At 47.1% G+C, this 14,472-nt stretch overlaps 1 protein-coding gene across 1 annotated transcript in view; it reads right to left on the bottom strand.

Moving 5' to 3' along the window:
* The window catches only part of LOC119390615 (caspase-2), a 126,658-nt gene that overhangs the window by 26,487 nt on the left and 85,699 nt on the right, over positions 1-14,472 (bottom strand). The window contains exon 4 of the mRNA XM_037658217.2: positions 9,223-9,393. Within this exon, the coding sequence (XP_037514145.1) occupies positions 9,223-9,393 (171 nt within the window). The remainder of the gene's footprint in view (positions 1-9,222; positions 9,394-14,472) is intronic.

Genomic DNA, 14,472 nt, shown 5'->3' with positions numbered 1-14,472 from the left:
TCCTGATTGTACCTCTGACTTCATGCACACCACTGAGTTCCCAAATGTAAGCCCCGAAACCATCACACCCTTCCACAGCCCTCGAAGCACCTCTTACCTATTGTATCCCCATAAAGCTCTGTGCTTCATAATTGCAGCATTCCTCTCTCCCTTTGCTACCGATGCTTTCTCTTGTACCTCCATATATCTGTCCCCCTCATTTACCCATACTCCGAGGTACTTATACTCGCTTACCCTCGGTATTTTCTGGCCCTGTATTATGACCGCATGGTCTTCGTGATCACTGAATACCATCAATCCACATTTTGTTGCACTAAATCCTAGTCCTTGAGCATCACATTCCCTTCCGCATATATCTGCCAGTCGCTGTATATCATCTTGACTGTCCGCAAATAAGACAATATCATCAGCATAAAATAGACCTGGAAGCTTCTGCTCAACCATCGTGCCGACCTGTTTGTGTGACAAATTAAATCCAATGTTGCTACCTTCTAGCGCTTTTTCCATCCTCACCATGTACAACATGAATAACAGCGGGGACAAAGGACATCCCTGTCTCAGCCCCTTGCTAATTTCAACGCTGTCCTTGCTACTTAGTCCTTCCCATTCTATACAAACTGTATTTTCTCGGTATATTTCCCTCAAAAGCTGTATACAGTCGTCCCCTATGCCCACTTCTTTCAATGTATCCCATAAAATTTCCTGATTAACGTTGTCATACGCCCCGGTGATATCTAGATAAGCTACGTATAAGGGTCTGTTTTCTATTTTTGATATTTCTATACACTGGGTAAGAACAAACAGATTATCGTCTAACCGCCTGTCGGTTCGAAATCCATTCTGAAGTTCTCCCAAAATATCATTTTGTTCTACGCACGCTTCTATTTTTAATTTTACTGCCTGCATCGCCAACCTGTATAGCACCGATGTAATGGTTAGCGGTCTATACGAGCGAATGTTATCCTTTTCTCCCCTGCCTTTATAGATTAAGTTCATTCTACTTTTTCGCCAACTGTCTGGTATTTCCCTCTCCTGTAAGCACTTTTCTACGGCTTTCAGCAGTGCTTCTATAGTTTTATGTCCGAATTCGTTAATGAGGCTGACGGGAACCCCATCTAAGCCCGGAATAGTGCGCTTAGGAATTTTTCCTTCGGCCTTCTTCCAATTGAAATTCTCTAGTACTACATCTTCGTCGGTTGCACTCCTTTGCGTACTTTTACTCACCGGGGGAATCCCCTGGGCGACCTTTTTAAACGAATCGGCTGTTATCTTTCGGATGTAACCTGGCGCTTCATACCCTTCCAATTGATTTCTTCCTTCATCTACCAAACGTTGTTGCATTGTGACAGACTTCCTACCCAGCGCTTTTAGGTGGCTCCAAAATATCCTAGCCGCGGCCTTCTTCTTTTCGCGAATCTCTGTCATCCAGCGTTCCCTTTCACCTTTAATTTTTGTCTCGACTAATTTCTGCACAATGGATTTTTGCTCTAAAAATATTTTCCATATTTGGTTGACTTCGTCCTGTGGCCGCTTCTCCTTTTTTGCCTGTCTGTGCTCCCGTGATGCCTCACGTCGCTTCTCGATCGCCTCCCGGATTTCTTTGTTCCACCAACTTTTTGGCTTTCTCTTTCCTTTCCAACGAATAGTTTTCTTCTCTTTTTCCATTTCTTTCGTGATTACATGTAGCAGCTCACTATGCTTCCAGTCTTTGCCTGGTAGTTCGTCTACTTTTTCCTCGACTCTTGCGGCTATATTTGTTATTTGTTTGTCATTTAGATACAAGCTGCCAAACTTTGATTCTATGTTCTTATTTTCAGTTTTATATCCCATTTGTAATATTATGCGTTTATGATCACTACCCAAGCTGTTAATGCCTTCCTCGTCTATTCTCATCTCTCTAAGTTTGTCATATATTTCTTCTGTCATGAGACAATATTCAATGCTCGATTGCCTGTTTCCAACTTCCCACGTGATCTGTCCCTCACACTTAGGCCCCACGTTAACTATCTCAAGACTATGTTGCTCGCAGGGATCTAGCAATAACTTGCCATTGGAGTCTGAATATCCGTCAAGGTCATGAATGTGAGCGTTCATGTCCCCTAGAAGGATTATTTCGGCATCATGACCAAATTCTTTAATATCGGTGCTTATGCATTTCACTATCTCCCGATTCTTTTCTCTGCACTTATTCCCCGTCCACAAGTAAGCTACACCTAGCCACGTTTTCTTTCCACTTACTGTGCCCGAAACCCATATGTCCACTGAACACGTCTGTTTCACTCTATCCCATTTTGTTCTGCTATGAATTAGCATTCCAACACCCCCACCTCTCCTTTCTGATGTGATCCTCTTACATCCTTCCCAAATATAATTGTCATTATGTGGTGGCTCTTCCAAGTCTCTAAGGTGTGTTTCTGTAACCGCCTCAACACCTATCTGTTCCTTGTTTAACTGTTCCTCAATCTCTAACCATTTTGCCTTTTTTCTGCCACCCTGCATATTTATGTAACTATTTGCAACACGCGCCTTCTCCCTTCTTTTACCTTTTCTCTGGTTTTTCGCTATACTGCCTGTCAAAGAGTCCCCCTGGTTGTTTTCCTCATTACAAGCTACCGTGGGCACTGAAGGGACCGCGTGTCCCCCAAAAAAGCTACTGCGCATCCTACAAGTCGCCAACACACCTCATTACCAAGCCTCCTATCGAAGTGTATTCCGTCTCTTCGAAAACCACCCCACCTGTGCACCTCTCTGTTTATTTCCACTAGCTCGATGCCTTTCTCTCGACTCATCTGCCATATCTCTTTGTTTGCGTCCACAACCGCTCTTTGCAGGTTGCAGTCACGCACCGGTACCTCCGGTATTGTGCATACCACTATCTGCACCTGAGGGGAAATGGCGCGCATGTCGTCGACCCCTTTCGCTAATATGGTCGCTAGTTCGGCTGATTCTTCATTCAAGACGTCGTTTAGACCTCCCGCGATTATCACGAGGTTACGTCCATAGCTTTAGTTGCAAATTTCGCGCTAGCTTGTCTCATCACTGATCCCAGCCCATGTCCCGGGAACTTCCCTATTAAAACTCGTTTGTCGTCTCTCACCCTTTCCTTGACTACTTCTGCGCATCTAACTAAATTCGAGTCCCCGGCGATTATCACGTGCTCCGACTTTTCTGCATGACTGTCCCGCACCTGGCCACTGCCTCGGTACTAGCGCGTGCCACTGCTGCTCTGTCCCCTCCCCTTCCCAAAACTACTTCGCGGAAGCTGGGTCCTGTGACCCTTGCACCTGTCTTTTCCAAACCTGCTCCCCCTTCGCGTCTACCACTGTGGGGGTCGATGCCCCGCTGTTCCCGCTGTCACTTGCTTCGTTGTTCACCATTACTACCTTTGCTAACTTCTCCTCGGCTGACTTAAGCCTTTTCCCCAAAGCCATCGTTTTTTCCCGCTCTGTCGCCAACGCATTCTCCAGCTCGGCGATTCTTACCATGAGCTCATTCTGGGCAGCCATCATTATTTCCATTTTCGCCTCTAACTCGCATTGCTTACACTTGGCGTCAGCTCCCTCTGTCTTCTCATCCGTACAAACCTCTATTTTCCATCCCATTCCGCACCCTGAACACTTTACGGTCTTTTTTACCATGGCTAGATCGTTCACACGGCGGATTAGATACACTTAAAGCCAAATGGTATCACAAAACTCCGCAAGTATGCTACACTTCAAAGCACATGTGTACCTTTCAGCCACGTGGTGGCCTAACAAACAAATAATAAAAAAAAACCCAGGCGACTGTCACACAGGAAACAGTACAAAGTTGTAAGCCCTATTAAGCGTCAATCTAGTGGCTTATGTACTCATATAACTAAAAAAAGAAGCTCGAATCATGCAAAAAAAAAACACTTATGTGACGCTGTCATTCCGGAGCCCACGAAAAACACGTCCGTCCTCTTCGATGACCGCCTCGGTGTCATAACGAAGAGCAGCGGCACCTATAGCGCCATCTAGCGTGCGCTCACCCAACCGCCATCTCTATGGGACAGCGCCATCTATTCAATGATACGGGAGACGCGACGGCGGGGGAACGCCGGATGGAGCGATGACCGACCAGGTGATGCTATAAGGAGCTTCACCCCTAAAACGTGCGTGCAGTGCTGGAGGTCGGGACTGACTTACACATTGCGAGATGTTAGTGTGGAAGCGGAGCCACAGTGCGCATAGCATTGCGTAGATGGTATGCATAGTCGGAAACGTCTGCAGATTCCTTAGGCGGGTCACTGAAGAATTCACCAGGAACTCGAAGAGTGGTGCCAAATGTCAGCATGGCGGCACTTATGGAGGAGTCGCTACGAAGAGACGTGCGGATGCCAAGCATAACGAAAGGAAGGCGTTCGATCCATGATAAAGGAAAAGTGGAAGCCATGAGTGACGCCTTCAGTAGGCGATGGAAACGTTCAATGATTCCATTGGCGATGAGATGGTATGAGATAGTCTTGATGTGGTTGCCAGCGGGGAGCCGAGATAGACTGGCGAACAATGTTGAGTCGAACTGGCGACCACGGTCAGTCGTAATGGTGGAAGGGACACCGTAGCGGCTAATCCACAGAGCAACGAGCGCTCGGGCTGTCGACGCCGCAGGTATGTTTTGAAGAGGCATCGCTTCAGGCCATCTTGTGAATCTGTCAATGTAGGTTGACAGGTAGCGATGGTTCCCGCATGGATGAAGTGGACCAAGAATGTCGACGTGCAGGTGGCTGAAGCGAGCGTCCGGTGTAGGGAACGTGGCAAGAGGAGTGACAGTCTGACGATGCACTTTAGATTGTTGGCACCTGAGGCAAACACGTGGCCAACGACGGACGTCTACGTTATGCTCGACCATACATAACGTGAAGCGATAAGTCGCTATGTTGCTCGAATGCCACGGTGAACCAAGGAGTGTAAGTCATGACACAAAACAGCAGGTCGTATGACAATCATTTCTACAAATTAATATGAGATTTGCGGAAATGTACTGCTGTATTAAAACAACACGGAAAAGGACTTTTTCAAGCAGAAAACTCACCTGTGGTGACTCTTAATCTTTAAAATGCAATGATACGTCCACCATCAATTATCAGGGAAATGAAATGCGAGACTAATGAAATAAATAAATAAAAAAGCTAAGAAAGGCATAGGAAAAGGTCAGCCCCCAATGCAAATGAGTGTTAAAATGCAAAAAAACACTCCATATCAAGCTTCAACAATGTGTAACTGACTTTGGAAGAAAAGATAATTTTACTCTCCTCAAAACCAGCCGTAGACTCAGTTTGGATTGAGTTCGTGCATGAATCCCTGTGGTAATATGGGTTCCGCGTTCAATCATGGTGATTATATCACTGAAGCGAACCACCGTGAACCGCAGTCAAATGTTCGTTATTCTAAAAGACTCCTATTAGCCCCAATAAATAATATTGCGTAGCCGCAATAGCTGCGCTCTGAAGTCGCGGTGAGGACTCGCCTGCTCCGTCGCCGGCTGTCAACTTCTAAGTGTGGAGCACTTTAGGGGCTCAGGCTGTCGTATGTTTTCATCTCCTGTCACCTGATGTCGTCGCTTCGCGTCACGCTGGCAAAACGACGAATAGCATGGCCATTTATAGCACAGCCATGAATAGTATAGTATAGCAAGGGAGGGGGTAAGGGAAGTGAGGGTGTGAAGGAGAGAAAGGAGTTGGGGAGTAGGTAAAGCATAGGGTAGTCATGTATAATAGGGCATAGCCATAGCGCCTTCAGAATCGGTGGCTAGGTTTGTGGACGCAACTTGTTTATTCTAGCTCTGTTCACTTGTGGAGAAAAGAGAGCAAGGTACATTGCTGATTGCACGAATTGAACTTTGCGCATAGCCAATATGTTTAGACTTAGCCTCAGTGTGCTGCATATGACTGTAGCCGATCAATTGACGATGACACTCGATGTTCGACGGGTCGTTTAACTTGCCGCGTTCAAGACCCAACGTCAAAAGCATTACCTTTCTTTTCTCGAAATGAATGGAACCAAAAAATAATTGCACACACATTTGAGGCCCATGATTCCATTACCTTTATGGCAAAATCAAAGATGACTGACTGCATAATAATGACGTATTTAATTACACACTTATTAGCAGTATTTACTGAAACTCACACAAAACGACACATTACTTCATTTTCTTTCTTGGAACGTAATATTGAGCGCCTTGGAATTATGGTACTTGAATGTGACACATTCATAGACAGTGCATCATAATTCGCGCCTGAAGAGGATAGCGAGGGGGCGGGAAATGGAAATGAAGGTGAGATAACAGCGGGACGAGGAGTGGGAGGGTAAAGGATTGCATACCCGGGTATAGCTTGGCAAGGGGATGAGAAACGGAAGTGAGGCTCATGAGGGGAAAGAAAAGAGAAGGGTAAAGTATAGCATAGCCGTATATAGTATAGTACAGCAGGGGTGGGAAAGGGAAGTGAGTATCAGAGGAGATATGAAGGTGAGAATTCGCTGGAGACTGAAGTGCAGCATAGCCGTGCATAATACAGTATAAAATGGTGCGAAAATGGTGGTTAGGAGACATGTAAGAATGAGATCGAGAGAAAGGAGGAGGGAGAGGGCAAGTGGTAGCGTAGACTGTATAGCGTAGTATAGTAAGGGGTGGAAAAGGGAAGTCAAAGTGACCAGTGATGTTGGGGTGAGGAAAAAGGAAAGGAGGAGGGGAGAGAGCGCCACTGCATCGCAAATGAAGGTTTCTTTTTCCGCCATGGACGCTAAGCAGGCTGCACGTTTAAAGGGGCCCTGCAACACTTTTCGAGCATGCTCAAAAAGCGCTGCCGATCGGTAGTCGAGGCTCCCGAGAACACGCGAGCCAAATATTATAGCGATGCGCACGGCCTGGAATTTACAATAAATTCTCAAAGTCAGCTGAAAATCGCTCCCTCTTCTCTCGACAAATGATGTATTAGTCCGCAAAATATGACGCGATTGTCGGCCGTCCCACCATTGGCTGATGTTATAATCACGATAGCACCCTCATTTTTACTTTCGTTGTTAATTTTTAGTTCAATAAGTAGATAATATGTATGTTTATATTATGTTATCGCGTTAAAAACACCGAACAAACATTAATATTAGCACTTCCGGTCTCACCGACAGCTCGTCTGCTCGTAGTTGCGTGGTTCCGTTTTCTTCGCCATGCGCAGTGCCGAAAACGTGAATATTTCTGTGCTTTTGACCATCGCCGGTTGCCGTTGAGAGTGGCAGCCGTTCGAGTGTTGCCTCGTCAGCTGAGAACTGCATCGTCGGCACGTTCTCACGACCGACCGAGGCACGGGCGCAGCGTGTCTCCGATAACAATGCTGGCGTCCGGTAATGGCGGCGCTTCGGGGTCGTCTGCCAGTGCCGTCTTACGAGGCGGTGTATCGGAGTATGGGCCGAAACCGATCTCAGCTGTCATTCGTTCCAAACGAGCGCGCACGTTTGCTTCCATGGTTGGCAGAGCGATGAAAACACTACGGCGTTCGAGGTGCACACCCAACATTACCAAACAGACGCGCAGTTTTCAAGCACGCGCGATACACAGCGCGATCGACTCCGCTCGACGAGAACGACGCAAGCCGACCGAAAAGTGGCGGCACAGACCACGTGGTTGCGCCGAGACGCCAGAGAGAAAAAAAATGAAAAAAATGCCGCCGGCGCTGACGTCGCCTCCTCGCACCTCCGCCCTCCTCCTCTCCCCTCACGCCGCGCGCAGCTTTCCGCGCGCTCGCTGCGTTGAGTTGAGAGAGAAAGCTGCGGAACGTGATCTCTATAATTTGGTAACACCACTTAGACTTGACGGATTCGAAAAATTTTTGCGGCATACGGCTCGTGAAGAGTCATACGTCAATAATGGGACTATTCCAATATAACAAAGAAAGGTGTTGCAGGGCCCCTTTAAAACGTCAGCGCGCGCTTGCCCGTGAACGCCAGCGTCGCCTTAGTGCAGGCGAATCAGTGCTCCGCGCGTCTTACAGCTTTTACGTTCTGTGCAACTGCGAACATTTTTTATTTTTTTGCATAAGGCCGCGGCACCGGTCGCTTTCCCGTCTTCGCACTATGATGTAGTTACTCTTAAGTCTCGCAATTACAAATCTCGCAAAACAAAAGGCGGAAGTCCTCATTGCTACTCAAAGTTAAGTAAACTGTAGAATATTTAGTCAGTGTAGCTTCAGAATGAAAGCTTCACAGTCAAGTTTTTTAGAGGCGAAGCTCCTTAAAGCGGCACCCGTTCGTCCCTCGTAGTTGTCGTCGTCGTAGTGCGTAACCAGTCGTAACGCTAGTACCAGATCTTGACCTCCAAGGTGGTGCCGGTGGGAGATTTTTCCTGTGCGTTGTTGAACAATAAAAAAATCGCAGCGTGCGCGTTAACTAAAAGCCGAATTCTTCTGTCTCTCATTCCCCATTAGCAGCCATTGGCATGTTCCAGTAGGAAACGTTAGTAGAAGTAGAAGTGTAAGTGTTAGCTAAAAGCCGACTTCTTCTGTCTCTCATTCCCATTAGCAGCCATTGTTTACCTCCAAGGTAGTGGCTGGTAAGATTTCTCCTGTGCGTGATTAAACAATAAAAATTTTGTTCAAAACGCCGTTGATTGATGAAATAAACCAACGAAAGACGCCAAATGTTTTCTAAAAGCAAAACGAAAGAACGCCAGATGTTTCTAAAGCAAAACGAAAAGACGCCAGCTGCTTAACGAAAGACACCAGATGTTTTCTAAAGCAATGGTTTTCTAAACAATGAAAATTCACAGCGTACATGTAAAATTAAAGTGAGCTGCAAGTCGTCATAACTCATCGAACCTTTAGTATAAACGCGCCCGATCTCACGTCGGTGATGATATACTGGGCAGAATTCACGGAAGATTCACGGTTTACCGATGAACCTCCGCAGCTTCGCCCACTCATCATCACTCACTCCGTGGATATGCTTTGATTTTTTTATCAGGGACTCAGCTGGTGCGACAATGACAAATCGAGGGTTCCATCCTCTGCAAGTCTGACAATCTCTGCACAAAAACTATCACGCATCATTTGATCCCAAGACTTTTTGAGAGATGACTCAAGGCGCAATAGCACATTTTGCCGCTTTAGAGAGTGCTGATTCGAAGGGTAGCAAACTGCTTTTTCTCTAGGTTGATGACGTCAGCACGCACGATCTACAACAATGAATCAAGAAAATGGCTACTCACGGATGCAATCATGTGAGTGCCCAACAAGCACTCAAAGTCACATGAAGTGAAAAGGCGCACCATCTCACGCCCATCTTTCTCCGATCCATCGCGCCGCAGTCCTGAACCTCTATAATTAAAATTGTCGATGATGATGCACAGGCCTCTCGGTAGGTTAACCATGTTGAGTACCTGCACATGTGGAAATTATGAGAAATAATTGGGCGCCAAATTTCGGGGGAAAATTATGGTGCAAGGCGTTGAGGTGCCACGATGCTTAACACAAACATGTGGGTACTGATGTAGGCAACATACTTTAGAGTACTTAGTACAGTATTTAGTACACCTATACCGCACATATACACATGGTCTCTTACTACACCATGTCCAGTGGGAGGAATGTTGGCGTCTGCGGTAGCGGCCAGGCGAAATGTAGCTCTAAGGTACTAAGGTGGCCATGTATTCACTGCATATTATACTTCAAAGCTAAGGTCCTCCACTTCAGGAAGTAGCATGGGAGGCTGTAAAGTCTGAGGCAGCATCACCCAGCATAAGTAGTCCTCCTCTACTCCTCTATAACCCGCCAGGTAGCTCAATCAAAGAGCGCGCAACAGATGGATCGCTCACGTCTTAAGGTGGTTGAAGTTCAGAGTTTTGCGTTTGTGACGATAACTTCGTAAACAGAGGTAACAGGAACCTTATTTTATGGTGTGGTCATGTTACTCACCTTGAAATGCACCTCAGTCACACATAATAATGCAGATTCACCGTTTTCAAGCTGCTACAGTGAAATTCAAGGAGGCAAATTAAAGACGAAGCTCTACAGCAAAGCAACAAATGGGTGTCTTGAAGGGCCATTTGGTACATCATACTGCGAGGAAACAGCGCTAAAACGGGACTAAGTCGGGGCTAAGTCAGCGCTTGTTTGTTCCTTCGACTTACTCCAGCTTTCGCACTGTTTCCTCGTAGCAGCAAGCGGCCAACAATACCCAGGCTACCAAAGCCATTACCCGTGACACTACAGGCAAGAAATCCTTGTCGGGCAGGCGAGGCGTTAAGAAAGATGTGTAATGGCAACGGTGACTGTTTGCACCACTTCAGGAGTCAAAAGGCAATTTAAGTCGAAACATAAATTGGCCGCGTATCTGCGTGCTTCGCTGCAAATGTCGTCGAAAGACGATAGTATTCTGGCGGCCGTTCGTGCGCCGTTTCAGCGCAGCTTAAGAAACACTAGCATTTTTAGCGCAGGCTAAGAAACACTTGGGTCTTTAAAATTACGTATCTATGTATTTTCTAGCAAAGGAACACACCACCTAATACTTACGTATTGATTTTGCGCCTCAGACAGACAGGGAATTATGATTGCCTGACAATTATATGCCGATCCGCCTGACGATGATAGTTTATTGCAGATAAGCTCGGTTAGAAGTTCCTATAAGAAAGACTTCATTCTCACTGGTTCTTGTTGTGTATGTACCATATCGAATGGATTCAAGAGCCCCCTTTGAAACGTTTACACCTGTTGGCTGGAGTTTACTAAAGCTTGTGAATAAGGTATTACTTTTTATTTTTTCTCGCTCGGGGACCGTAAGTCGTCACCTGGCACATTAAATGCTGTGCCATTGCTTTTCGTACTTTCTTCGTGATGTCCGCGCCATGCGCGTATAATCTAATATTAATAGGCTGTCCTGTCCGACCAACTTATTTCCGGTGACAGAGTGAAAATTCCTGCGTGTATACAACGTTTGAACTAGTGCCTGCGAAACTAGATTTCATATAAAAACAATCATCTCCGATGCCTTTAACTAAAACCTCATTTTGAAGGTGTTTGCAAGTCTTACATCTGGGACAGGAACAAGGTATTTTGTGGGCAGTAGAATGAAGGTTTGCTTTTGCATGCACTGACACGTCCTTAAGGTTCCTATCATGGCGATAGATGTCCTTTGGTACTTCGGGAAAAGCTTTTCTAAGGCCCTCGTAGCTTGACGTTTTTAAGAGCGAAGCTGTTTAAGGCGGCCGTAATTTGTACGGCATATCTTGTATGGCCTATCAGGTATGTTCCACAGAAATTGGTTAAATCCCACTATTCTAGCCCCGGTCATCTAGCCCGGTGTGACATGAAAAACGCTGCACTGCGCCTCCGATAAGAGACAGCGCCACCGTAGCGTCACCCGAGGCACGTTCTCAGCTGTGGCTACAAGAACAGTCTGCCTCTTAGACGAGTATCATTAGCTCGCTACTCAGACGATCGTAGCGTTAGTATGCGCGTTCGCTGCCACTGCTGATGGAATAAACAGAAGTTGAGTTTTTATGTCGGGATGCTTCCTTCATCAGACCCGACATCCCACATCTGGTGACCGGGAAGCCGAACAAACCACACTGCCATGGCTGACCTGGAAACCCTTGCCGCTCTTCGCCAGCAAGTGCAATAACATTAACAGCGACTGCAGGCCCAGCAACAAATGCTCCAGAACCAAGAGCAGATACTTCTGAAACAGCAGCAGCGCGTCCAATGAACCGCAATCGCGCTACCATTCCGCACCGTGGCGCTGAGACCACGCCCACCAAAGTTCCGTTCCAGCTGCCACTGTTAACAGAGGCGCTCCTACTTGTGCGGCCGTTGCCGACCTGACGTCTGGGGTGTCGCTGTCAAGCTTCCGCCATTTTGGGCGGACTTGTCCGAGTATGGTTCGCCCAAGTCGAGGCCCAGTTCTCCCTGGCGCGCATAACACCAGACCGGACCCGCTACGATTACGTCGTTGTCCACCTCGATGCCCGCTACGGCAACGAATTCCAGATATCCTTGTTAACCCACCAGCCATCAACCCTTATGATTATTTCAAGAATGAACTCATCCGTCGCCTGTCACTCTCAGAAGCCCAGAAGGTGCGACAACTTCAGTCCGCAGAACTTCCCGAGCGCAAATCTTCGCGTTTCCTCCGCCACATGCATGCTCTCACGAGCAACATGGAAGTCCAGGATTCTTTCCGGCGAGAACTTTGGCTCCCCCCACTTCCACCGCACGTCCAGGCAATTCTGCAGACTCATCTTAAGCTACGTCTCGACCAACTTGCAGAGATCGCTGGTCGCGTCATCGAGGCCTCTTTGCCGCCGCCCACCGACTAGGCTGCCGCCGCATCACTGAACACCACGGAGCTTGCGCGCCGCATATACGATATTGCCATGCGCGGTTCTTATTATCACTTTTGCTGTATTCGGTTTTCACCCACAAAGACAGTCAGCAACGCTCAGCGCAAGCCGAGCCTCATTGTTCGAGAAGCTTCGCCATTATTGTAGATCGTTTTGTTAAGACTGCGCGCAAGACGCGAACACTCGAGCTTATTCTAGAGCTTTCGCGACAACCACCGATAACGTTGGAATATTCCATGGCACATGCATAAATGCCGACGCGCTTCACCGCTTGTCAGATTATCGACGGCCGACGCTCTGTTCACCGCTATCAGCGTAAAGCGTGTATTGCTGTAGCTTGACTTTCCGTTTCATGGCCACAAGTTCGGCCAAATAAAACGTTTCATTTTGGACACGCCGCCTGCTTCCTTCGTCAGCGTCACGACCACGTGACATCTGGTGGAGGTGCTTCCCGGTCCATGCACAGTCACAGCGAAAGCTGGAAGAGCGGCGTTTCTAAATCACCGTTGTAAGCTCTCTTGGAGCTACTAATACAAGTACACTAGCAAGGTACCCACTACGCCATAAATCACAATTTTGTGAAGTTCGGAAGCACCTACCAAGCCATTATCCGTCATTCTGCGGAGAAGCGAGGCACCAGCTACACGTCTGTAAGCATTATGTGCACTTTGCTGACACGACGACTGATGACGATGAAGAATTATGGCTCAACCCTTTGTAATGGGTTGGAAGCTTTAAACGGCCCACAAGTTATGTAATGCAAATTTGCATTAGGTGACACCCGGTCGCTATGTCCCTCTCCCGCCATGCTGTATAACATACGTTGACGTGGGAGAGAGAGGTGGGGGGGGGAGAACTTTACTGAGACCCCGAGGAAATGGATCATGCGCTTATGGGCTTCCTAGACAACTAATACAAGTGCACTTGCGAGGAACCCACTATGCTATAAATCATTGTAATTTTTGAGAAGTAGGAAAGCAGGTATTATGCCATTTTTCGTCATTCTACGGAAAGCCGTGGTACCTGCTAAACGCAGGTAGGGCATTATGTGCACTTTGTTGATGCTGTGCCTGATGACGATGAAGAATTATGGCGGAGCCCTTTGCAATGGGTTGGAAGCATTCAACAAGCTTCTCGTTGCCCAATTCGCATTGTGTGACGCCTGATTACAAATGTCGCGTTGTGCGAAGCTTGGTGTTTACTCTTCTACTACGCTATATTGCATATGTTAATGTGGTTCGTTCACGACATGAGGCCTGTATAGGACCTTTTTGCAAAGCAGTTTCAAGCACAATTGTATAGCTATACCCTTTTTTTTGTGAGTATGTAAATAGTCTTGGTATGCAAGGCAATAAAGAAAAAATAAAAAATAAAACCGACATGGCTCAGAGGTTGAATACTGGGCTCCCACGCAGAGGGCCCAGGTTCGAACCTCGTTCCATCCTGGAATATTTTCCGTATTCCTGTTTTTCTTATTTCGATAATTTCACCGGCCAAAAACGGCCGGTGAAATTATCTCATAACAGCTTTCGCTGTAAAAATGCAACATGGCGCCGTTCGCGACGAGAGGCGAGGTACCGCTGCATCGAGACCCGTCAATTCGAATTTCCTGCGGTGTTTGTTTCTTCCAGAAGAAGCTCTTTCCTACTGTTATCCGCACGTACCCAGCATCATCCTCGCCGGTCGTCATTGTCTGCAGTAGAAGCTTGTGACTGTGGCGCGTCTGAAGTGCAGCGAGGCGGCAGCATCTCGGAGTGTTTTACAACGCTTTAGCGCGTTCCGTCGTTTCGGCAGCGGATGTTGCAACACGGCGTGAGTTCCCTCCGTCGTTCGCATACACCAAGCATATCGCCTGAGGGTCACCCCATCGGCGATTGTCGTCGCGTTCATTCATGTGCAGCGAGGTGAAAGTGAAGGCGGAATGTGCGCGTCTGTGTACGATTTACCGCCCGCAAAAGCCATGGCATTAGCGTTTCCACATGTCCGTGTGTGTCTGTGTTTATTTATTTATTTATTTATTTACACATACTGCAGCGCTAAGTGCGCTATGGCAGGAGTGGGTGTACAAATATACGCGGAATTTTAACAAACATGAATGAAAATTATGTAAAGAGACAAACT

Source organism: Rhipicephalus sanguineus, chromosome 4 (assembly GCF_013339695.2).
Source record: "Rhipicephalus sanguineus isolate Rsan-2018 chromosome 4, BIME_Rsan_1.4, whole genome shotgun sequence".
NCBI classification, from domain to species: domain Eukaryota; kingdom Metazoa; phylum Arthropoda; class Arachnida; order Ixodida; family Ixodidae; genus Rhipicephalus; species Rhipicephalus sanguineus.
This window is presented reverse-complemented; position numbering and strand designations above follow the sequence as displayed.